Consider the following 24,390-nt stretch of genomic DNA (forward strand, 5'->3'; position numbering starts at 1 on the left):
AGGGGATTAAAAGCGGCGATGCGGAGGATCTCCGGCGTCTCTCTGAAACACGAGAAAACCCTTTTATCCCCGGAGGTTCGGAAAACTCCTTTTAAAGTTGCACTCGGGAGGGAGCTGCCGGCCCCAGCGCCGCCGCGCTCCGAGCGCTGCCCCGCGGCTGCCGTCCCCATTCTTATGGAGATGCGCAGCCCCGCTGTGCCCCGCGGAGGGGGAAGGGACCGCGGCCCGGGGGGGCTCAGCCCCCGCCCCTCCTGGCTGCCCGGAGCCACCTCTCCCCCTCTCCGAGCCCCTAGGCCGCCTGGCCCGGGTGCAGACAAAGAGGAGGAGGGGGCAGCCCTGCCTCCAGCACCGCCGCTCCTCGTCGTGGTCTTGGGACGAATCCCCGCAGCCCGTGGTGCCCCGCAAACCCCCGCCCATTTGCCCCCACGAGTCCCCCTGGAAACCATGTGGGTGCTCGGCTCCCGGACACCCCGCCCTGTGCAGCGCATCCCGGTGGCTCCGTGGCACCGTATTGGTCGCACCGTTGCAGCTGCTGGCACTGCCTGAGGCCAAAGCTGTGCCCCCCCCCCCGTATCACTCCGGAATTACCTGCAAGGGAACAAAGGCAGTTGGGCATCGTGCAGCCTTCCCACGGCAGCAAGCGTTGGGAAGACGTGGGTCTGGCCTTTCGCTGTTTGAGTGCGAGATTGTGATCCGTGGCCACGCTCAATTCTTTCAATGAAACTTCCCAGCTGTGTTGCCGAACAGTTTTTTTGTCTCTAAATATGTGTGAGGATTACACGTAGTGTTCTAAGTTAGGTGTGGAAATACTACTGAACTTATTAGCTCATTAAGCTTTAGAAAAACAAGCACATACTTAAATTATTCTGGTCTCTTAAATTGCCAGCAAATGCAATTATACTTTGAGGGTGTTATTAATGTCCTCTTCCTGCTGCAGCACACCTTTGTGCGGCTGGAAGGAACTCCTTGAGCTCACTCGTGTCATTATTTCTTACAGTGAGGTCCAAACTTCTTTTAGCAGGGGACTTTGTACCGAAATTTCCCTAATGGTCACCTTTGTGTTCTTGGCACAGGCGGTGCAGCCAGAGGAGCTCAGCTCAGCTGGTGAACGTGGGAGCAAGAGGAGCTCAAGTGCAGCAGATGTGGGCCGGGCAGCGAGGGCAGCTTATGGGGATGGCGGCGTGGCTGTGAGCTGCCCCAGCCTTCAGCTCCATGCCTACAGCATCGAGGGCATGACCACATTTCAGAATGGCTGTGGGAACAGCAATGCCATTGCTTGTATCATGATGGATAATAAGGAGCCTCCGAACCTGATGACCTCTGTCAGTCATAATGGGGGGTACAGCACCAGTGATGGTTGTGAAGAGGAAACACAAGATGAGAAACTCAGCCCTTCCAAAATCATGCGCTTCTTCTCCACTCCTCGGAAACGAGCAAATTCCAGCTCTGACAGGCCTCGCTCTCTCATTTTGATGGGCAACTCTTCTACGTGGAATGCTTTATCTTCCATCAGGAAAATGGGGTCTTTCAAGAAGCTGAAATCATCTGTTCTGCAAGGGATTCAAGCAAGGGAGTGCCCCGATATCCTAAATGAGAACGGTGTAGGCAAACACAACTCAAATGGGGCAGTGGTGAGAGTTCAGACTAACAGATATTCCTATTCGGGGCCTTTGCAGGATTTCCAGAGTGCAGTGGATGGTTTGGCATCCGACTGTTCTGATGCTGAGGAAAGCGATGAGTCCTTCCTGAGGAACACGCACCGCTCACGCAGCATCCGACGCGCTTATGGTGCCGGCCGCATCAACCTGCTCGACACAGATAAGGCTGAGAGCCACCACAATGGCACCAGGCCAACATCTCCTGTCCTCCCAGAGCCAAAGATCTGTGAGATTTTGGTGAAGGACTCTGAAAACAACAGGATCATCTATCGGAGAAGCAAAAGTTCGGATAATCTGAACTTTCTGAAAAAAAGCTCATTCAAACGGAAGTCCACCTCAAACCTTACTGACCTCAAGGCTGCAAATGAAAAACAAATGCCAGCAAGGACTGTAAGCGTTACTTCTGCTGACTCAGATAAAACAAATGGGAACTCTGAGAGGAGATCCAAGCGATGGAAGAGCCCCATCAGGGCAAAGGATTTTGACCGAGTTCTGAAGCTTGTCAGTAATGTTACAGAGGTTGCATGGAAGAAGGATGGCCCTAAAAGCACGGCTCCTTCCCCTAGTGAGCAGTCCCAGAGAACAAGGTCAAACAGCAGACTGCATGATGACTATTCCCGCAGGGTTTCCAGTAGCACAGATCATGACAGAAAGAGGTGCACCTCCTCAGTATCTAGTCTAGATTCTTCTTCACCGGGAACACCTTGTCTACAAAGCCCTGTGGCTGCTCAGGATAAAGAGGCTGAAATGAATGTAGCTCATACTGAAGACAAAAACCTCAGGACATCTTCAGGTATTGCAGAATCTGATAGCTTGTCTCCTACTCTGAGTGACATCGGGCCATTTCCCAACGAAGTGTTTGATACGGACTCGGATGAACCAAAAGCTCCCCAGCAGTTTATATGTGATGCTGAACATCCTCACATCCCTGTCAGGCCGACTGCTCCAAAACCTCAAAGCCCCAGCACGGAGAAAGTGATGTGTAATATGGATTTCCAGTGCTCAAACCATCATAGCACACTGTCGTTGAGCTCCACAGAGAGTGAGGAGAGAGGCGAGGTTGGGCCAAAGCTGGGCAGGAATCCCGTCTGCTTCCAGGACGCCGTGCAAACTGTGTACTACGACGATGGAAACGAGGACAGTGGCATCAGCAGTCACTCTCAGCTGAGCCTCAATTTAGCCCCTGGTGCAGAAGAAAAAAAGGAGGAGGTAAGAAAGAACGCAAAATCCTTTAGAAGTTAGATATTTATCCATCAGGTTTTCTCTTTATTAATGCAAAACAATGCAAACAATGCAAAATAACCAGAATACTAATGGCTATTGCAGCTCGTTATTGCTAAAATATGCTGACAGCAATTATTTTCTTTAATATATTCTCTTTGGAAGCTAACATCAAATTATTTTCCCTTTGTGTATTAGCATCCAAGAAAGTTTTGGCAGCCAAGCTGTTCATGTACATTTTCAAGGGCAGCTTATTACGCCCTGCAGTTACACCAGCTTGTCATGTGGGCTTGTCAGATTGTACCAGCCCAGGCAGGGTCTGGCTATGTTTCTTCCAAGCCAAAAGTTCCTTAAGAAGCCTGTACATTTGGAAATAGTGTTGATTCAGTGTGAAACACTTCTCCTGTAGCAGCCTTGCAGGAACAGGATGATATTTGTAGAGCAGTATGTCTTGAAATGTATGATACAGAAGTTTAAACATTCAGATGTTGTCAATGTTTTCCTTGTGTGTTGGTGGCTATGCTGAGTGTAAGCTATTCGGATATTTGCCTGCCAGCTTTGAGCAGCAGAATGTGTTGCCACTGAAGCATTAGAGATGCCACCAGCACCCCACTATATCTAACTGATATTTCATACCCCCAGTAGATCAGTAGCTGTGCTGAAGTAAATGCAGACCTAAAAGCCCTGTGGAGGGTCTGTGTGAAAACCATTTACAAAATTAAACTGCCGGTGCTTTTAAGCCACCTTGGTTTGACTAAATGTGTCATATACCTTGGGTATGCACACATTTCAGCCTTTTATGCTAGTCTTTCATGTCTGTGAAGCCATCTTTTAAAAGCCTGGTAGGGTTTTTACAAACTAACTGTGGATGGTTACAGAACTTACTGATACTGCCAGTCTGCTGGAGAAGAGCAAGTTTGCTTACTGTAATGCTTACAACTATGGTAAGATAGGATGTACAAACACTGGGATCCTGGGATCGTTCCTCATCCAAAGTCCCAGGGCTGCAACATCCATCCATCCTTCCATCCCTCTATCCTTCCACTCATCCACCCATCCATTCATCTTTCAATACCCTCACATAGGGGTGTGTTCAGGGAGACACTTCCACACTGCCAAGGGTGTGAGAAGCTGTCACGCATCCATGTGCCAATGGTGTTTCTCAGGAACAAAATGAGAGGATTAATGCTACTCATCTACCATCTAGTGGTGATCTAGGCTCATGACACAAGTGAAATTCAGCTTGTTCCTTTCCTTGACTCCGCAGAAACCAGTATGCCTTTCAGAAGTTCTTAAATGAATGTCTGCATTGGATGGGTAAAAGTTACTACAGTTTTAGTTTTAACACCACATTCTGTTATTATCTAGCATGCAATTTAAACTTTATGTTATAATATATTTTAAGTTATTTGTGAGTGCAATTTAATGCTCTCTTAAGTTGTCTAGAGTATGCTGTGTGCACTGGTAGCAGCTGTTTGTGTGGAGAATGCACAGACGGTGTAGGATGGAGCCCTTCAGGAAATGAAGGAAATGACAGTGACAACAGGGATAGGTCCTGTGCTCATCAGGGCTGCAGCCAGGGGACCAATGCCCTTCCCCATGTTGCAGGCACTGCACAGAGCAGTCTGTGTGCAGCTGTATGGCCCAAATGGTGCAGCTGCACCCAGATTTCCGTTCTGATTCAAAAAAGCTGTATTTTTTGGGTGTGGGTGCAGGTACAGATTGGAAGCATGAGGTGTGCGGGACAGTGTTACTGCTGTCATACTTTGCAAGGGGTGTAAGTGTTGCCCTCTCTTCTTCCAGGCCTGCTCCTCATCCCATGCACAACGCTACAGCCATGGCACTCAGTATGAGCATGAAGCAGGAAGAGCAGTGTGGTTTCTTCTTGCCATTTTTTTTTGCAGGGTTTCAGTGTACATTTATTCCTCCTCACTATTATGCATGAAGGTAGTTTGGTACCAGAGATGCCAGTTTTTTTTAATTGGAGCTTATTCAGCCCACAGGCACTGTGGCGAGTGCCACATATTCACACAGTGAGGTCATTGAGGTTTGAACTTTCAACTACATTTCATTTTTAATTCTACCTCACACCTCTGTATTACAGGGCTGTACACACCCAGAGCATTGTTTTCTTGACAGTCAGGTGCTTGATTTGTTCTCTGCAATTGTTTGAGATGTAATGCTGAGCAATGCCAATCCAAAATTTTAAAGACTGAACCTTTAGTTCATGGGCAAATCTACATAGTTTCCCTGTTTCACGCATCTTCTTTTTTTATGTAGATTTTATGTAAAAGCCAGCATGTAAAAGCCATTAAAATCTCTGTGACTCGGAGGTATATTTCTCTACAAAGTGCTAAGCAACCAGGCTCACATCTCCATGCATGCCCAGATGTGGAAGCTACCCAGCATTTCCCTAACGCCGTGAAGCTGATTTCATGGTATTCTCACAAGGACATCTACTGAATCATTTGAATTAGGGTAGTGGTTTTTTTCCCACCGCAATTCAGGCTTGATATCTTGTTGCTGCTGTCTTTTCTTTTCACCTGAAGACTGGAGAAGGTGAGCTGTTAGGCCTTCTCAGTTGCTGGTTTCTGCAGGTGGTGCTTCCCAGGGAAGAGCTGACTAAATGCAGCGTGGGTCTGTGTCTCAGCATGTGTTAAACTACAGGTGTGAATCACGTAAGCTCATCTGTGACAGTCCTTGCTCTCCTAGTCTCTGCTTTTGACAGTGTCTCCCATACCCCAGTATGCTGCTTTTGAATAGCATCAGGAGATGCTTAAGTACAATTTCAGATTTGGATTGTTTTACATAGTTTGTATTTTCCTGAAGAAAAGTCCCATGTCAGTGTACATACCTTTTCTTTGAACTGGTGTATGTCAGCCATGAGCTGCAAAAACAGCACACTCTTCTGTTCTTGTTACAAAAACCCAGCAGTGAATTATTTGACATATTACCTCGTGTTTCGCAAGCTCTTGGAGCACCTGCTGTTTAAAGTTGCCTTGTTGGCATCTGGCTTCCTGTTACACTAGACTTTCTATTGCTTAAATGCAACACCTTATCTATGTGACTGTAAGTGAATGATAGCTTGTAAGTGAAGAGATAATTCTGCTGTACTCAGCTGGGTGATATTTTGTTTGCAGATTATATTTTAACTGCTTTAGAATCAATCTGTTGACTCACTTATGTCCATGCCATGCAACATTCAGTGGTCCTACCTCATCCACACCATGCAGTCCCCCTGAGCTCAGCTGTTTGTATATGGCTGTAACCTGCTGTAGCACAGGACTAGGATGGAGTCGCCTCTCCCATCTTTTCCATACTCATCTCTGGGCTCAGAATATTTTGCACAGATGGCTTAATCTGGGGTAAAGCTCTTGGAAGAACTGTTAGAGTGGGAACATGAAGATTCAGCTCTGTTCTCAGTGTTCATCCTTTTGCAGTACCAGGTCAGCAGCTCTCAGCTTCCTGAGCTCTTTGTGTTGTTATTCATCTCTAGGTCATCCATGGCAGTTAGAGTGTGGCTTAATCACCTTAATTGGTATGACCGAAAATGTGCTAAACTGTGAAGGATTAAGTAAATAAGTGTGAGAACTTCAGCTGGGTTGATTTCTCCCAGTGAAGTCCTAAGCACTCTGGTGTCACTCCCAGTGCTGCTCTGGCCAGAGACAGCAGAGAGCACTTGGAGAGGCTCTCAACAGCATCTCTGATGGCAAACAAAGATTTCTGTCAGACTGAGTGGTGCTCTGAGCTCTGGGCTGCCTCATACATTGCCACACAATGTTTTCACCTTTAACGAGGTGCTCAAAGAACAGTTTCCAAGTGTGCTCACACAGAGCTTAGCCAGAAACCAGAAGCGTGCCTTGCAAAAACCCCAAACTGCAGAGCTGCTCATTGAAATAATACAGCACAGAATTCTCAAAGCACACAGATATCTTTCTTTCTGTCATAGCAAAAACTCTTCCAACTCATTGCAGCAAACTCTGCCTTTCAGTGCAGCCCTTAATCTTTTGCTGCTGTATCTTCTGGTAGGAAGAGCAGGGCAGTGGTGGACAGTAATCTGATTTCTGGATCTGGTTAAGAGTAACTCTGCAGTTCTGAATAAAATTGGCCATTCCTAAACACTGGTAGAGTGACATGAGATTGTTATCCCTGCAAATATATATTCTAAAGGGGGATATGGAAATGCACTTCACTGTGTTGCCCTGGAGGAAGCTGCTGCACTCCTGCCTTTACAGAGTGTCTGGTACTTGGCTCCAGTGCCCTGAAATTTTGGGTACTGCCAGGTGCTGCTCACACAGGTCAGGACTTACACCCCAGGCTGTGGAGTGCTGCTTCGGGCCATGTAACTCATGTATCATAGAATCACAGAATATCCTGAGTTGAAAGGGACGTGCGTAAGGACTATAGAGTCCAATTCCTGGCTCCATACAAGATAACCCCAAATCCAATCTCAATGTCTGAGAGCATTGTCCAAAAGCTCCCTGACACTCGGGGCCGTGCCCACAGCCCTGTGCAGGCTGTTCCATGCCCACCGCCCTCTGGTGCAGACCCTTTCCCTCACCCCCAGCTGCCCCTCCCCTGCAATGGCACAGGTTGCCCAGAGGCTGTAGGATCTCCTCCTTGGAGATCTTCCAAAGCTGCGTGGATGTGGCTCTGGGCACTCTGCTCTAGGGGTCCTTGCTGGAGCCTGGAGTGGGCCTGATGGATCCAGAGGTCCTTTCCAACCGCAGCCATTATGTGGTTCTGTGAGACTGTGATGTCTGAACGGAATGGAGGCAGCCATAGGTTTCCTCTGAGCCACCTGTGTTTGCCCTTTCTGGCACCCAAGGGCTGCTGGGGGTGCAGCTGAGCGCCTCAAACATGGGGAAGAGGTGGAGCACAACAGGCTCAGCTCCTCCAGCCCTGAGCTCAACCACAATGGCCTCACCCTCACACTGTTCTCTAGCAACTAATAGTTTGCAGACATCGAACTGCCCAAGGCAGCTCCACCCACTGCAGGCTGCAGGCTGAGACTGTTTTTGGGACCTGCTGGCTGCTTGGGTTTGGGTTTGGGCTCTGGCAATGAGACTGTGCACTGGAAGGGTGGGGAGAAAGAGAACCAGGGAACCTCCTCCTAGAAAAATACTTAGGAGTCTGACAACTTTTTATGTTCCACTTTGTTTGCAGAAAGTTCCACTTTCAAGCTATAGTTAACATCTGGTTTTTGAGGTTTGCCAGCGGATATTACAGAGGTTTCACCATGTAGAAGGAAGATGGCTATTTTTAGTCCTCCTACATGCTCTGGAGTGTTCCAAGTCTTGATTTAGAAGTTTTATAGGGATTATTTAGGGACTATTAGTGCTTGTGCATCTTGAAAGTCTCAAAAGATATCAGTGCTACTTTGCTGTATACTGCACACTAGCTTATAATTTAGATACCGAATTAAGAAAGAAACAGCATTAGGACATCATCCAGCAATCCCCAAATATCAAGACACCAGAAAACTAGTGGAAACCATTTCTGTTTTTAACATACTTGCATTTCATAGGTCTGATCAGATTCTTTCTGCAAAGCAAATACATGTTCCTGCACCTCCCCTTTGCCAGTCAGAAATGTGCTGGCTGCATTTGGCTTTGGAAATGCATTACATGGCAGATGAAGGAAATCCTTGAGGCAGAAGAATAGACTGGAGTCAGGAGATCTGCTGGTCATTTCCAGCTCAGCTGTGCTCTTCCTGTGTCACTTGAATTACCAAACTGCTTTGTGTCTGCTTCTTATCTGTGAAATGTGAATATTACAGAGGTGAACTCAGTAACCTTTGTAAAGCATGTTGGGAAAGCATTAGGCTTGTTGATGGTGATAAGCATGCTTTCAAGGCAGGTGAAAAGAAGCAAATCTGTATTAAATATGCCTTTGAAACATATGGCCGTCTTTGATTTGGGATTGTATCTGTATAGAACTTCTAATGTGATTTATTGGTAAATTTATTAGTTAAAATTCCATAAATGCTTTCATGCCAGCAAATCCCTCAAGTAGAATTATACACATTTTTTCTAACTTTGAAAGCTCCCAAAACGAGTGCTTACTGCAGAAGCTTGTGTTGTTAACAGGGCTTGATTCTTAGCACGTTAGGAATGAAAGTAATGTGATTTTACTGTCTTGCAATGCAAATCTTTTGTGCATGCATCCTAGGAACTCACATATGCATAGTGCAGCAGTAGCACTTTAGAGGAACCCCTTTAAAGCAGCGCTTTGCAAAATTTCAAACTGTGGATCCACCCAATTTTGGAAAAAAAAAAAAAAAAAAAAAGACAAACTATCCTGCTTGAATGGCTTTGATTCCCAAACAGCTGCAATTTAAGCTAAAATTTGAATGCTGCATTACTTTGATTTCTTCTGCTTTGCTTGTTAGTGTAGGTGTCAAAGCAAGTGGTTTTATATAGTATTTTTGCAGCTGTATTCCCATCCTGCAGACCACTGATCAAATAGCAATGTATATTCCAGGGACAGATAATCAATGCATTTATTTAGGGCTTTCTCCAAAGCTAATTAGAAAGAGATGTGTATGAGCCACTGGAATGGAAAGACAAAGGTTATAGTGCAACTGGCATTTAATGAGAAAGGAGCAGATGAAAAGTTTCTTTCTATAAGTGAATTGAACAGGTTTAATAATTCAGGTTGGTTTTTGATAGAAGATGCACACACTGACTGAATAAGTGCTTTTTTTATACAGTAAAAACAGTCATTTCCGTGATAACCACTGCTGTGATGGCAGCACTGGAAATCGTCAGTCCTGGTGCATAAGTGGAAAGTAACTGAGCTCTGATTACACTTTAGGACCTTTTAATAAAATTTGGAAAGAAAACAATAAATACGTTTTCTCTAGGAGGCTCTGTTGTATCCGGAGTCTCCTAATCTCTGTGTTTGTGACAGCAGTTTGGTAATAAAATTATTGATCATGTCCATAAACAACCTTCTAACCTCAGTTAGTAGTGATGATAAATGAACTACAACTAAGTGTTCCCCTGCTGCTGTTTTGCAACAAGAAAAAGTGCAAAGGTTACCTTTTATCATGTTCCTGGGTGGAGACACACTGCCTGGACTTTTACTTAGTTAAATGATGGTGATAAATTTATTTATGACACCTAGGTCATGAGCACTTGGCCCTTTACATTTTTGCTAGCTCGTATGAATTGAAAATCATTTTTAATACTGCTGCTAAGTTTCAGGGATTTGGCAGCTCCTGTGTAGTGGCAGTTCTTGGATTGTGCAGAAGTATCAGCTATTTAATAGACACTGATTATAATACTGATGAATAGCTGTCATTGCTAGTATAACAAATTGATACAGTTTTATGTGCAACTTCAAAATGAACACAATAACATGCACTTGTGATGCAAGCAGAGATACCTACACGAAATAGGACAAATACCACAGTTTTTCCCTATAAATACTCCAGAATCTCTTTTTCCTCACGATTCACAGAACATGACCAATTATCCATCACATTTCAGCTTTCACTGAAAATACGGCATAATAAAGGATGTTAAAACTTCTCAGACGTTCTTAAATTTTGATTTTCTCTCCAGGCAGAGGGAAGGGTAATGGAGAAAGGAGATGGGAAAAATCTTTCTAGAGACTTAAGTGTCCCCTTATACTTTTATATATCTATAAATTATGAAGCCTTAACTCTATTGTAAATTTAGAACATAAAAATACAAATAAAAAATCCCTATTAGTGATTGTAGGGCTTGGGAATGCATATGAGCAGGCAAGGAGACTCAGCTGTGTACCATGTTTATAATGTGATTTTTACTGGGAAGCTTAGTGACAAAACCAGATCGACAAAAGCTCACCTGTGATTGTTTGAGCATTGCCAGCATAACAAGTGCACCAGTGGCAGGTGTGTGTTGTGTTGCATTTATAGTTGTAGGTTTTTTTTTCATGCAGCCAAGCACGTCTGTTGAGTATGGGATGTTATTTATGATCGGTATCACTGTGCCAGCAGAAGTCCCTCCGTGCAATTTCAGGTAGTGGCAAATTTTTGCAATTTCAGTGATAGAACTTGCATCCTCATAAGCAAGGCCATCCACAGTGCACAGAACAGGTCATAGAGTCATTGAATAGTCACAGAATTGTTTGAGTTGGAAGGGATCGTTAGAGGTCATCTAGCCCAGCTCCCTGCAGCGAACAGGGACATCTTGTGCTGCTCTGGAGAGTTACCCTCGCCTTGTGTAACACTCCCTCTGGAGGCAGTTTTTGATGCCAAGTTTATAAAATGTACACTCTAGTCTAAGTAGTAATTGCAAAATCTGGCTCTTATCTGGCTGCAGTGGCTAAGTTAAGATTTCAGTGGTTGAACATCTGAGCTGATCTTGCGTACACTGGTGTTAATGAGTAACAGAGAATGCCAATGGCAACAAAGCTCCCCTGAGTGCAGCAGTGTTGTACTGCCAGATTGAGGTGAGAGCAGAGCTGAGCCCCTGAAGCTGCCAGACTGCACTGGGAAATCAGTCTGGGCCAGGTAGAGGAGAAGTACATCCCAGCTGGCTGTGGGCTCTGTGATGCAGGCGTCTCTTCTACCTGGGTTCCTCACAGTATTTTGGCCACTGGTTCCTGCTCCTGGTGCTGCATGGCTGAGTTGTTTGTATGCTGTGCTGATTGTAGGTCCCACAGATACTGTTGTGTGGGAGCTCAACTTGACTGCCTGAGCATAAACACCCAGTGCTTTTGCAGATGCCCTGGGCAGTTCCCCTGCCCTGGCTCCAGGGGCTACTTCAGGATAGCCCAGGCCTCCTGTAGGGCCTGCACTGCACTTGTGTGATGCATGGGGTATGGAGATATGGCAGGTTCCTTAGGATGCTAAGTGACAAAATATTGGTGGTAGGTAGATGGTTGGACTGGATGATCTTGGAGGTTTTCTCCAGCGTTGGTGATTTTATGATTCTATATTTGAAATGGCATTGGGTGACTGTGTTTAGGCAACAGAATTTTGCCCCAGGTTTCTACAGATTACAGTGAGAGCTTTAATGTCTAGCTAACATACAGACATTACAGACGTTTAGGTGTGGGTTATCTGGAGCTGAATCCCACCCTATCAGTTAAGACAGACACATTACATGGGAACAGTAGCCAATAAAAACATGTAGTCTGGATTGAAGTAAGTGTTTGTTTTCTGTAAGTTTCTGTAAGTGTTGTATCTGTAGAAATACATTGTTGAAATACAACTTATACACTGTTATAGGAATGTCTGGATAAAATTTATTAATCTGCACCAGTATAAGTCATTAGATCTGTTTGTGTTTGCAGACTTATGAATCTTAACTGAGGGCGCAGTCTAAAAGACAAGCTGAATGATCTTGCTTGCTAACACTGGTTACCCTGTTCTGTAGCCTGCCTGGCAGGCATGAATTTCAGAAAGACCAGCATGGACTCAGCTTTCATTAGACCTTCAGTTCTTGGGAATCTTGAAATTCCTTGAAATTTCTGACCAGCACTTAGAATTCTGGAGTCAGTGTGTGACACTTCGATCTTCTCCCTACATTAAGTGCCATGCATATCTATACCCGTGTCTGTAAATGTCAATATAAACCCTATTTCACTTGTAAGGGATTAATCACGAGAAGATCATTTGAGGTCAGTGGTGCTGTACCAGTATGAAGCTGGTGATAGCTGGAACTTGCTTAAGTGCCCAAAGTATTGGAGTCTCTGAATTTCATGCTGGGTATTTTATTCCTGGCAGTCAGCGTCTCTTGATCAGGCCCCTCCTGCCTAAGTAGGTCACTTACAGCAGTGGTTATCAGGTTATCAGTCTGGTTTCCTCTGATTTTTTGCTAGGAGAGGATTACAATTCTGTTATTACTATTCTTCAGTGCATGTTATGGGTGTAAGCCTAAAAATACATGTACTTCAGGATTGTTTATTGCACAGCAGATCAGTCTCGCTGTCATTTGAATCAACTACTGTAGGTGGAGTGCTACAGGAGAACAGTCCTCTCTTTGCAAATGTTATTGGTCAAGATAAGTGTGTAAAAAGCAGATTAGGAGATGACATGTGACGTGTCCTTCCCTCAGTCTAAAAGTGCAGGTCATGAGATGAACTTTGCCTGACTGGTTATGCAGGGAGTTTATTTGCACTCATGGTTCCTAGAGACAAGACTTTGAAAAAGAGAAATATAAAATGACTCTGAACTCCTGTCTCAGTTACTGTATATGTGGAGAGCCTCTACCTGTGTCTGATTCAGAGGTAAGAACCTTCTTTAACCTGTGCTTTTGCTGCCATGACCTTCGAGGGGGCTTAGGGCCAGCCTCACCTGCTGTGCTGAAGCTGTCGGTGTGGCAGCTGGGTGCTCACTTCCCTGTGAATGGCTTCAGCTCAGCCAGTCATGGGCTGAAAGCTGCAGGGAAGCTCAAGTGTTCTTGAGTGATAGCTGTGATGGCATAGAATGCAGAATTTATGAAAGTGTTCTATTCAGAGGAAATTTCCTGTCATAAATGGAGGAATTTAATGTAGAACAAAGGACATGGATCATTTTTCATATCTCAATTGCAGTAATCATATTAAACTGCTATTTAATAATGCTGCCTACTAGTTAAAGTGGTTTCATACAGTGAAATTCCTCTTAAGCTGTCAAAATTTGCCTATTCTGTCAGGTGCTAGCAAGGGCTGTGCTGGCTGAAAATGGCATATAGAGTAGAAGGTAACAGAAGATGAGCTATTTTATATAGGCTTCCTTGTAAATCAGTGGTTCTAGGCTAATGGTTGCTTTGAATATGCAGTACCTGAAATGCCTTCATCTCATCTAAAACAGAAACAAATGGTAGCCACGGACAATCAAAATGTAGCCTCTCTTTTTGGAGTATTTTTTAGCTTTGAACGTTGTCAGAAATGCACTTGGGCAGTGTAAAGATTCTTGATAAGGAAGTTGGCTGATTTTTATTACAAAAAGGTCAAAATTAGTTCATAATTCATAAAAAATTACAGCAGGGTTCACCTGCTCACAGTGAATTGGAGTTTATCACTTGCTCCAGCTGGCAGTCATGAAAATCCAACCCCAAAACACCTGTCTCCCCCTCTCTATTTTTTTTCCTTTCTGTATAGATGAGCCAGGAAAGGCCAAGGAAACACTGAGAGTTTGGAAATTTAAGGCAAAAGTGAATACAAATTTTAATGTGCAATATTTTCTTATCAAAAACTTCAGAAGTTCAGATAGAGAAGTTCATAGCAGCTTTACTCCATGTGGACTAAAGTCCTTCAAAATGTTGCCACTGATAAGTATTTCAGTCAAGGCTGTTTTAAAGCAAACTTGCAGTGCTAGTACAAATGTGACACTTATGAGCATTGGCCTCAATGGGCCAAATGGGCTGCTAAATACAAATGACATTTATATTTTCTTAGCTTTCTTTCTGGAAAGATTAATTTTCCTATATTTGTATTATAGTGTTGTATCACTCTTTCTGCTCTATCTGACATGAGAGATAAGTAATTTCTCCCTTCCAAAATGAATCATCTCACTAAACCAATTTGCACACAGCCACAATCTGTAGATCTGGCACTAGAAAGAGTGTGGGAAGGGTGGTAGGAGGAATGTGACTGCCCATGTTGGTTTCACATACAGTAACCTGGCAGTAGCAAACCTTCACACTGAGATTCACAGCTTGTTTCCATCACTGGGTAGAGGTAAAGCAGAGGAAAATGTGTGTGTTTATTTATTTATGTTTTTAATAAATGCTATATTTATCATTTCTTACGTATATGAAGTTCTACAAGTGCCATAAGACAGGACTAAGTGAATGCAGTGTTCATGATAATGTCATAAGTGCCTTTAGACACTGCAAAGGCCACAGGTGAGTTACTAATGGTATCAGTGATGTGACTTGCCTAAGAGGTGCTGCCAATGTAGTGTTAACTTTACACAGCACAAACAGCTTGTGATATCTTTCTCTTGCAAAGTTACTGTCTTCCTGAATTGTCAGCTGTATTTATTGTATTTATGGTAACAATTTCTTTTTAGCAATGTTAAGTTGATCTGCCGTGTGAAAAACTCGCAATTGATTTAAGTATCAGAAAATTCTGTAGCTTATTTGACTTGTTCACATTTAAAAAGGTTGTTTCTGATGACCATTGGAAGAAGTCCCCATCCCAGGATGAAGAAAAGACAGACACGCAAAGGGTCACGCCCAGGAGATGGGGCTCTGGAAAAAGGTCTCGGCCCAGACCACTCTCAGACTATGGCCAAATGTCAATCAGAAGTATCTCTATACCTGAAGATGCAGTTGCTGTGGAGTCACAGAAGACAGACTGCACGGATGGAGAAAATCAGCCAGGACTGGCTTCTGTTGGGTCTGTGATCCAAAGCAATACAGTAGGCTACTCCAGAGGGCGAAAAAGAAGACCCATCTCTGTAATAGGTGGGGTCAGTTTCTATGGAAGCGGTCCGGCAGAAGAAATTGAAGGTCTGCTGACACAAGTAAGATAGAGATGTGCTCTCTGCAAACTGCATAAGACCCTTTCACTTCCTTGTCTTTATCTTCAGCCTAGAAAATAGAATGGATGCTTCCTTTTCTTCCTTCCCTTTTGTCAAGCTGACAGCATATACTTAAATTTCTGCTTTCCTTGTCACTAATTACTTTATCTTGTTGTTAAAAAACAAAACAGCATGGAATAAAACTGATACTGTCTTTGGGATATCTTTTTTGTATTGTAAATTAACCTTGTTTCATTCTTGGAGTGATTGTTACTTCCCATATTGGTGTGTAAGAACTCATTTGTGTGTAATACAGCTCTGTATTTAGTTACCTCACAGGGTGTAGACTGTGAGGAACAAAGGAGTACAAACATATGATAATAACATATTGTTTGTCAGTCGTTTCAAAATCTCCAAAAGCAGATCTGTTCAAACCTGCAGTGATTGTTGTGGTGTTCAAAATCTTAGGATTGGTATACTAAGAGTACTTAAAATTAATAAGAAAGTCACTTAAGAAAATTACTAATGGTTTAAGAAGTTATTGAAATAAAGAGTTAAGAACACTGACAGTATGAAAAAAATGCCTGTCTGTGTACTTCTGAATTGACCTGATGGAATATAGGAAGCCTATAAGGAAATAGCAAGTAATTCAGTTAGTGCTTGACGGATACCTGTATACGTGCTTGCCTTTTACACTGGCTTAGGTTAGAGACTGAGAAATAGAAAAACATCTGAAATACAAAAATAGCTCCTTTTTTTTCTGGAGGTAGTCTTGAAAAGGTATGATGCATAAAGGAACTTGCTGTTCTGTTCACCTGTTGCCCTGTTTTGTAGGTGTTTAAAGAGCTTCAGTCTCCAAGGCTTTGGTAATGCTGCAATGGTAGAGTGTCCTACACATTCTAGGAAAGCTGTAGGACTCCTTCCTGAAGGAGCTGTCAAGTTAATAAAGCACAAATTTGTTATTAGTAAGTAATAAAAGAAATTAAAAAATGTGATTCCAGTGGTTAGTAATATTATCTGGAATCCTCTTAACCTTTTTCATACTACTTTTTCTGGAAAGACCAATGCAGTATTATTTATGGTTATGCTAGACCCCTGATTGAAACTAACTGCTGAAATAATGTTAGTACTGGATTTTCAGTCTTCTGTGAAAAGCAGTTTTTAATATGAATTGTCATATTGCATGTTTTTTCTTTCTGTTTTCCTGACGAAACGATGGATCCTGAAGTTTGTACCAGCAAAACTGGCTGAAGCCAATGGAGGTTCTCCTCAGTCAAAGGCTATGCAACTGGGATGTTTTTTAAATTAATTTTACCAATAATTAAAAGAGGAAAGCTCTTTTTATAAATTTTTGGCCACAGAATCCTTAGACTAGGAAGGGACCCTGAAAGGTCACGTAGTCCAACTCCCCTGCAGTGAACAGGGACATCCACAGCTACATCAGATTGCCCAGAGCCTGGTCCAGCCATTTTACCCACAGATACAAAGATTTCAAGGGATATCGAGTATTGCAACATACTGTCTTTAAAACAACCCAAATAATTCTTGCTTATTATGGAACTCATTTAACATTCCAACCCCTTCATTTACTGCTGAAAGCAAATGGTATTTCTTCAAACATTGCTCACACCTTGCTCAGTTTATTAGTGAAGGACTATCCATCAGGGCAGCTATTTGAGTTGACTCTTTCTTTGCTCGGATGCTGCTGCAAGGGCTGGGCTTCAGTGAGTGCACTGCTGGGACCACAGAACTGTGGCCAAAACCAAAAGTATGGAGCATTCCCAAGAAGGGCACCTTTTTAAGCCAAATGATGGCTTTCACAGGTCTGCCACAGAGTGACAGCGCTAGGGAGGGAAGGAATCTGGATGAATGCCTTAGATAAAAAATATTACCTGCAAATAAATAACTTTATTGTCTAATTGGCCGATTACTTGTCTATAGTGACTGACATTACTTCTGTTAGCTATTTGAAGCAACAGATCTGATTTACTCTTTATTATTGTTTAGCGATAGGATCCTGAGACATTGCTGGGATACTGAGGAAATGAAGTTGAAGACGAGGTCGCAGTTAAATTGTACTAAATGCACACTGGGCTTTTGGACAGTCCTTAGTACATTTGTAGCTGAAATGTTAAAAAAAAGGGCTAATGAATCAGGCATACATGTGTAGATGGATTTTACATGGGTCTTTCAAAGGCTGATCTTTACCTTGCTGATATTCTTCTTAAAAGCTTTGAAAACTCAAAGGAATATTTTAGGAACGTAATGTTAATTCCTTCGTTTTGGCTTGGTCTGACAGCTTAAGTGTGAGGTACAGTTTTCAAACAATACCGAATTGTTGATTTCCTAAGGGAGCATCAACAGATAGACCATAAAAAAAGCCCTGATGTTTCAGATTATTTAATGAGAGGGCCTATGAACAATAACCACTAAAAGATAAGAGAAGATTAAATATGTCTTTCTTTGAAGTTTGCATGATGAGATTTTGCTGTTCAATGTGGAGAGCTTATGCCAGGTCATTCAACCTCGTGGATGTGAAAGTTGTTCAGGGATGATATAAAGTTAGACTCAATTTGCAAATAGGTGGATTCTCTAATCATAGTGAAGCAAGTGAATTATTTGAATAAAGAAAATGTCTTCTACATAAACTTAAAAGTAAGCTAAATATTATCTCTTTTTAATGTGACTCCTGGGATCTTCAGAGCCAGGGGATTGCTTAGACCATCATCTTAGTCTTACAAAAGAAATCTATTTTACTTATATGAAGAAAAAAGCAGCCTAGGAAATGTATGCAACTTCCAGCTGTAGCAATGTTGGTCATTCTTAGAGTATTCAGAGGGATATTTACAAAGTTAGACTGAAATCAGTTAGATTCCAGAGCATTTAGGTATGGAGTATTACAAGATGAAAGTTGCATTGTGTGCCTGATTGTAAGAGAAAACTATGGAGTTTTAATGTAACAGAGAACTATAACATTACAGAATGTGATGATGGTGAATAGTGTTTAAGAAACCTGAAGTTGTGTGGAGTGGGTGTGTTTGCTGCCCTTGAAATTTGCTGGACTACCAGCAGGAACCGTCCTTCACACCATGTTGTACTCAGCAGACTGATGACTAAGTTGGTTACTAATACTGATCTTTCACGTTTTCCCCACAGCCCACCACGCGGCCGCCCGTCCCCGCACACCAGGTGCCCCCCTACAAAGCTGTCTCTGCCAGGTTCCGGCCCCTCACCTTTTCACAGAGCACTCCCATTGGCCTGGACCGCGTTGGGCGACGGCGGCAGATGAGAACATCTAATGGTGAGAAGTTCTTTCAGCTCTGGGTCTCATCTTCTTGCCCCAGTTTGGCCAGCACATAGCTCAGTGTGAAATAGGAAATGGTGCAAACAAACTCAGTGACAAAGCTGTGCACAGTTAGCTTGCTTTGTTTTATAACTTTCTCGTCAGTAGCTTGTCCTGAGCAACCTTGTTCTTCACACCTCCTCTTTGCTCTGGTTTACTCTTTTGTGCCACATGTGCTTCTGTATTTTCCACTTTGTGTTCACATATTTGCCCACAGCTAAAACTGAAGTATGAAGGAAATAAGTTATAACATGCTTGAGTTCACATGCAAACCACACCATATCTATTTAAAATTTTCTTTGTTATGCATTCAACTTCACTTCCTAGGTAGAAAAACATTAAATAATTGAATAGCTTGTTTCTGAGAACTGTTTGCAGCTGCATTTGCTTACCTCAGGGGTGCAAGAAGCCCAGCTAGATTTCTGGTCAATAATGAGTAGATTCCAAAAAGATTGCCTTTTTGGAAGCAGTACTCTTTATCAGCCTCTGATACATGCTGCATGTTTTTTTCTGTAATTCTTTCCTATTAGGACACAATGTTATCTGTAGGTTATATAAAATCATATTTAGTGAAACATTTCTTGGCAGATGAGAAGAGTTTGGGTTAGTACCAATTGTGTTCTTTCACAGTGAGCATAATCTGAACAGTTGTGTTTTATTGATGAGATTTGGAAATAAACAAAATGTTCACTTCAGAACCTTTACTGGCACAAAGTCCTGCTGGGAGCCTTCACTCTGCCTCCTTGCGCACAGAATCAGTAAAGATGTCTGAATAGGGCCTGCTGTGACTACAACAAGTTCAGCAAGACCAAGTGCCAGGTCCTGCACTTTAGCCACAACAAACCCAGGCAGTGCTACAGACTTGGGGCAGAGTAGCTGGAAGACTGCGTAGAGGAAATGGACCTGGGGGCGTTGGTCTGTGCTTGGCTGAACATGAGCCTGCCTGGGTGGCCAAGAAGGCCAATGGTATCCTGCCTTGTATCAGCAATAGTACAGCCAGCAGGAATAGGAGCTGATTGTCCCTCTGTACTCAGCACTGGTGAGGCCGCACCTCAAGTACTGCATTCAGTTTTGGGCCCCTTGCTGCAAGGAAGACACTGAGGACCTGGAGTGCGTCCAGAGTAGGGCAACGAAACTGTGAGGGGTCTGGAGCACAAATCTATGAGGAGTAACTGAGGGAATTGGGATTTTTTAGTCTGAAAAAGAAAGGCTTAGGGGAGACCTTATCACTCTCTGCACCTATTTGAAAGGAGGTTGTGGCAAGGTGTGGGTCAGCCTCTTCTCCAGCATAACTAGCGATAAGACGAGAAGGAATGGCCTCGAGTTGCACCAGGGGAGGTTCAGGTTGGATTATAGTTAAAATTTCTTCCTTGAAAGAGCGGTCAGGTAATGGAATGGGTTGCCCAGGGAGGTGGTCAAGTCATCCCTGGAGGTGTTCAAGAAACATTTAGATTTACTGAGGGGCATGGTGTAGTAGGGAAACATTGGTGATAGGTGGACGGTTGAACTAGATGATCTTGGAGGTCTTTTCCAATCTTGGTGGTTCTATGATTCTGTGATTCTAAGCAGGAAATCTAACTAAAAGCATTTTTCAATGTTTCTTTGGTAAAATTACACTTATCTTTAATAGTCAGTACTTGGTTTATATGATTCTAAATTTTTGTTGAGTAATATCCAAATTCTGCTCAAAAATCTGTCAGCTACAAATCAATTTATAGAAGAATATTTTAAACTGCATTTTCCTTTGTAAATATTAGTTTTCTGCAGAAGGTGCTCTCCAAGAAAAAGAGTTTAAACTTGCTTCGTATGGCAAAGAGAGATGTTATATATACAATATTAGTGTTTCCATTTTTATTATAGGAAAACATTGGGAACTACTTTAAAACCCATGTGTGGGGTGTGTCATTGCTGTGGGTATCTCAGCTTAATGATTCAGACTGGGCATAGAGCTGAACTGCATTTCCTTTTGCAGTCCTTGTTGCAACCACATGGTATCTTGGTCTGTGTTTCTAAAGACTGTCCACAAATTCACAGTTTTTGTTTAGAAAAAAAGAAATTAAGTATCAGAGAGAATAAATTGTCTTTTTATTTTATTTTGAATTATCCTTTCCATTTTGTATTTGTTAATCACATGAAATGACATTAGTTTCCCTAGACAACTGCCTGAGTGTAGTATATTTCCAGGTATTTAGCTTTAGAATAGCTGTTCTCCTTAATATAAGCATCAGGATGATGAGTGCTCAAAGCAAGATTTCTGCCAGTATTCAAGAGAGTGAAGCAATATTGATTATACTAGATGGGACTTTTATGACTTGTTATAATAAACATAGAAATTGAAAAGGAAAAACTTCTTTAATGAAAGCCCTGAAGGCAAGTGGGAAAGCAGGTGGCTTTGTAATTAAAGGGCTGTTGCACAGATATTCTAAGTAGCTCCAGTAGAAAATAATGAAGTGACTAGTGTCACACGTTCTGATCTCTTTCCTTTTTCTCTAAATTCACAAGGCATTTCCTTGTCTTTGAACATGTGAGAGTTTTTGTTTGCTCATGTACAGTGAAATTTGATAACACAAAAGCCCTTTATTAGGGCAGAAATTCTAGACCCAAGCCTTGAAAACCAGCGGTATCTTATTTTAGTGACTTGTTAAAGCCTAATATATTGCATGGCTACTTTTATAACAGTGGGAGATAGAATTGGAGATTTAAATTTTTAGAAAATCAGCAGTTACAAGACAGTAAATCTTCATGCTGTATGAGACAGAAACAGCCAAGACGTAAGGAAAACTTTCCTTGTGACTCTTATTGCTACTCCTCTGCTTATAGCATTACAATTTTAAATTAATATGAATGAAGTTACCTAATTATCACAATAGAAGAAATTATTATTAACATCTCAGAAATTCTGTCTTTTTTATATTCTGTGGGCTTGAATTTGGCTGAATTCATTTGTGAACCCCTTTAGATAGCCTCAGCTCTGAGTAGCTGGAGCTGGATTCAGCTCAAGTTTAAGTCACCTCAATTTAGTCCAAATGTGACTATCTGCATGAGAGTAACACTTTCAAACACCCATCACAGGCAGGGGCTTGATTCAGTTGCCCGCCCAGGTGTCCAGTACAGGGATACCTGAGTATATGCATGGGACTGGCAGTTGAGATGAAGAACCTATGGGCAACCTATTCCTTTCATGAGTGGTAGCCAGAGATCAGTTGGATATCCAAAATACTTGAAATGGTGCTAAGTACCTGTGATGTTAAAGCAACTGATGGGAGCCCTTAGTAATTTCCCCCAGAGCAGATTTGATAAGGAATATCCTTAGAGTGGACTGAATTGCTCTCTCAGCTTGTTCAATTCATGTTGATTGTAATGGGAGTTTAGACACTGAGTTGAAATGTAAATCTTGCCACTGAGATTAATGCATCCTTCTATTTGCTCACACAACCATTCAGCTACCATCAAGGTTTTCACAGCTCAGTCAGAGTTTTCACAATTCATCAGGTCTGGGTTTGAGCAAGTGTGCAGCCTGTGCAGAGTGCAGCTAAGGCACAAACAGACTAGGAGAGGAGGTTTTCAGGTTCTCTATCCCTATCACCAATCATATAAAAAGCCACCCCAAGAAAGTTATTGGCCATGGAAATGAATAAGCAGATGTTATTAATCACTCCTCGTGAGAAAACAGTTTGCAGGTTACTACTATGTCCTTGCTATCCTGCTCCCCGGAAGAGTGAGAAGGTAAGTAGGTGAGAAAGCAGGAAATGCATATTGCCAGGTTGCTGCACTGGTGGCATGTTTGTGACTGGCAGCAGGAGGTGGAACGTGTCTGATCTTGCAAGCAGCTCCTCGGTGGCTTCTGCATTCTGAAAAGCTCAGAGAGGCAGAAAGACAGAAACAGGAGGTTAAGGAGCATCATGAAACCCCCTTCCCTGCTGTGGGGCAGGTAGGTGCCCTGGGAATGGCAGTGGACAGGAAGCAGAGCTGAAGCTGTCAGGTGAAAACTAGGAGACGAGGAGCTCAATGGTAAAATTATCTGAAATGCTGCCAAATAATGTGCTCAGTGTCAGACAGAGAGGTCTTTGTAACTTCAGGCACCTTCTTGCAGAAAAATGGTGTAAAAAAAAGGAGATTTGGATTATTTATGAACAGAGGAATATTTGAAATGAAAAGATCCTTTGTTTTCTGAAGCAAAAGAAAAGCAGGCCACTGACACGCAAATCAAGAGATTATAGAGTAGTTTCCAAACAAAGAATTAGGGGAAAGCTGGCAAGATGAACTAATACACATTATGGGATAACACATCCTTTACAAGCAATTTAAGTGATCCAGAAATGATGGATGGGGCAGAAGATGGCAAAACTCTACTGCAAAATAGGAACTGTTGGACAAATGTTGCTTAAAAAGAATTCAGAAAAACAGGAAACCCCGCCACTTGTAGTGAACATTTAAAAGTGAGATGGAGAAATACACATATTTTTAAAGAAGCTACATGGCATATGGGTATATAATAAATGTGGTCGAAGGAAGATAGCTAGCAGATCATAACCAGCACATCTATTGTGCAAACATATAGGGATGGCAGTTGTACCAGTGAAAGAATATCTCTAATGTATTAAAGAAAAAGTAACAAATTCACTGCACCAGTAAGTGCCACAGGTTCCATGGATTAGCCATGCTAAAATAGGAAAACATCATAACAAGATTAAATTATGAACCATGTGAGATCATGCAAATGATAATAAATGTGATGAACTAAGGAAATCAGAGAAGTGTCAATGGCAGCAAGCACAGTCATAAAAGGAGACTTATAGTATCATGGAATTGTAGAATGACTTGGGTTGGAAGGGACCTCAAAGATCATCTCATTCCAACCCACCACCATGGGCAGAGTTGTCAGCCACTAAGTCAGACTGCCTAGGAACTCATCAAGCCTGGCCTTGAACATCTCCAGGGATGGGGATCCAAATCTTCTCTGGGCAGCCTGTGCCTGTGCCTCACCACCACTTAAGTTGCTCCTGTGTGTTTTAAGCATTGTAATGGAAACAGTGCTACATTTTTAGGTGCATTGTAAATAACTTTTTAGTGCAGCTAAGCAGGAAACCTACAGGAAGGAAAACAATCCCTGAGTCATTCCTCAGGTGTGTGGAGGATAAAATATCAGCTCTTTGAGGGTATGTGTCGTCTTACTCTATGGATGTCTTCAGCTGAGCTGGTTGACCCAGACTGGAAGAAAGTTCAGTTTTGGGGGGTAGTTCATGGGCCAAATTTAGATGATGGCAGTGATGATATACCCATTGATAAAAAAGCACCCAGAGTGATCCAATGAGGAGCAGACTTGTGAATCTGACGTAACAGTACACAGAATACATAAATATTGTATATAGTACTTTGAAACTGTAATAGAGAGTAACAGCAACAGAGTGGTGGACTCTTATGAAGGAGAGTCAGTGTGCATTTTGTAGAGGGGAGGGGAGGGAAGGTCTTCCTATGCATTAGCGAGTGATGAAGCACTGAGAGAGGAGGAAAGTGATTGGTTTAAGGGGAAAGATCATGAGTGGACGTGTGAAGGATTGCGCCAGTCTTCTGTGTTTGGTGTCTTCACAGATAACGTGGAAAGGGAGGTTGTGGGATGAATTTACTTTTTTTGCATGTGGGCTGCGTTATTCATGGCAGTGAAAACACAAGCTGCTTGAACAGAGTAGCATAAGGATTTCATGGCAGGGATTCACAGCGCA

General features: G+C 42.6%; 1 protein-coding gene across 5 annotated transcripts in view; it reads left to right on the top strand.

Annotated features, from left to right (window-relative positions):
* SPATA13 (spermatogenesis associated 13) overlaps window positions 1–24,390 on the top strand; it is a 147,990-nt gene that overhangs the window by 101,667 nt on the left and 21,933 nt on the right. For 4 of the 5 annotated variants that reach the window (XM_090133810.1, XM_090133813.1, XM_031615886.2 and 1 more), the window contains exons 2-4: window positions 1,074–2,867; window positions 14,965–15,327; window positions 18,481–18,625. In XM_090133810.1, the coding sequence (XP_089989936.1) occupies window positions 1,074–2,867; window positions 14,965–15,327; window positions 18,481–18,625 (2,302 nt within the window). Of the gene's footprint in view, window positions 1–1,073; window positions 2,868–14,964; window positions 15,328–18,480; window positions 18,626–24,390 lie in introns of those variants that run through there. The other variant, XM_090133814.1, reaches the window with a different exon arrangement.

This window comes from Phasianus colchicus, chromosome 1 (genome assembly GCF_987193195.1).
Source record: "Phasianus colchicus chromosome 1, bPhaCol1.hap1.1, whole genome shotgun sequence".
In the NCBI taxonomy this organism is placed as follows: domain Eukaryota; kingdom Metazoa; phylum Chordata; class Aves; order Galliformes; family Phasianidae; genus Phasianus; species Phasianus colchicus.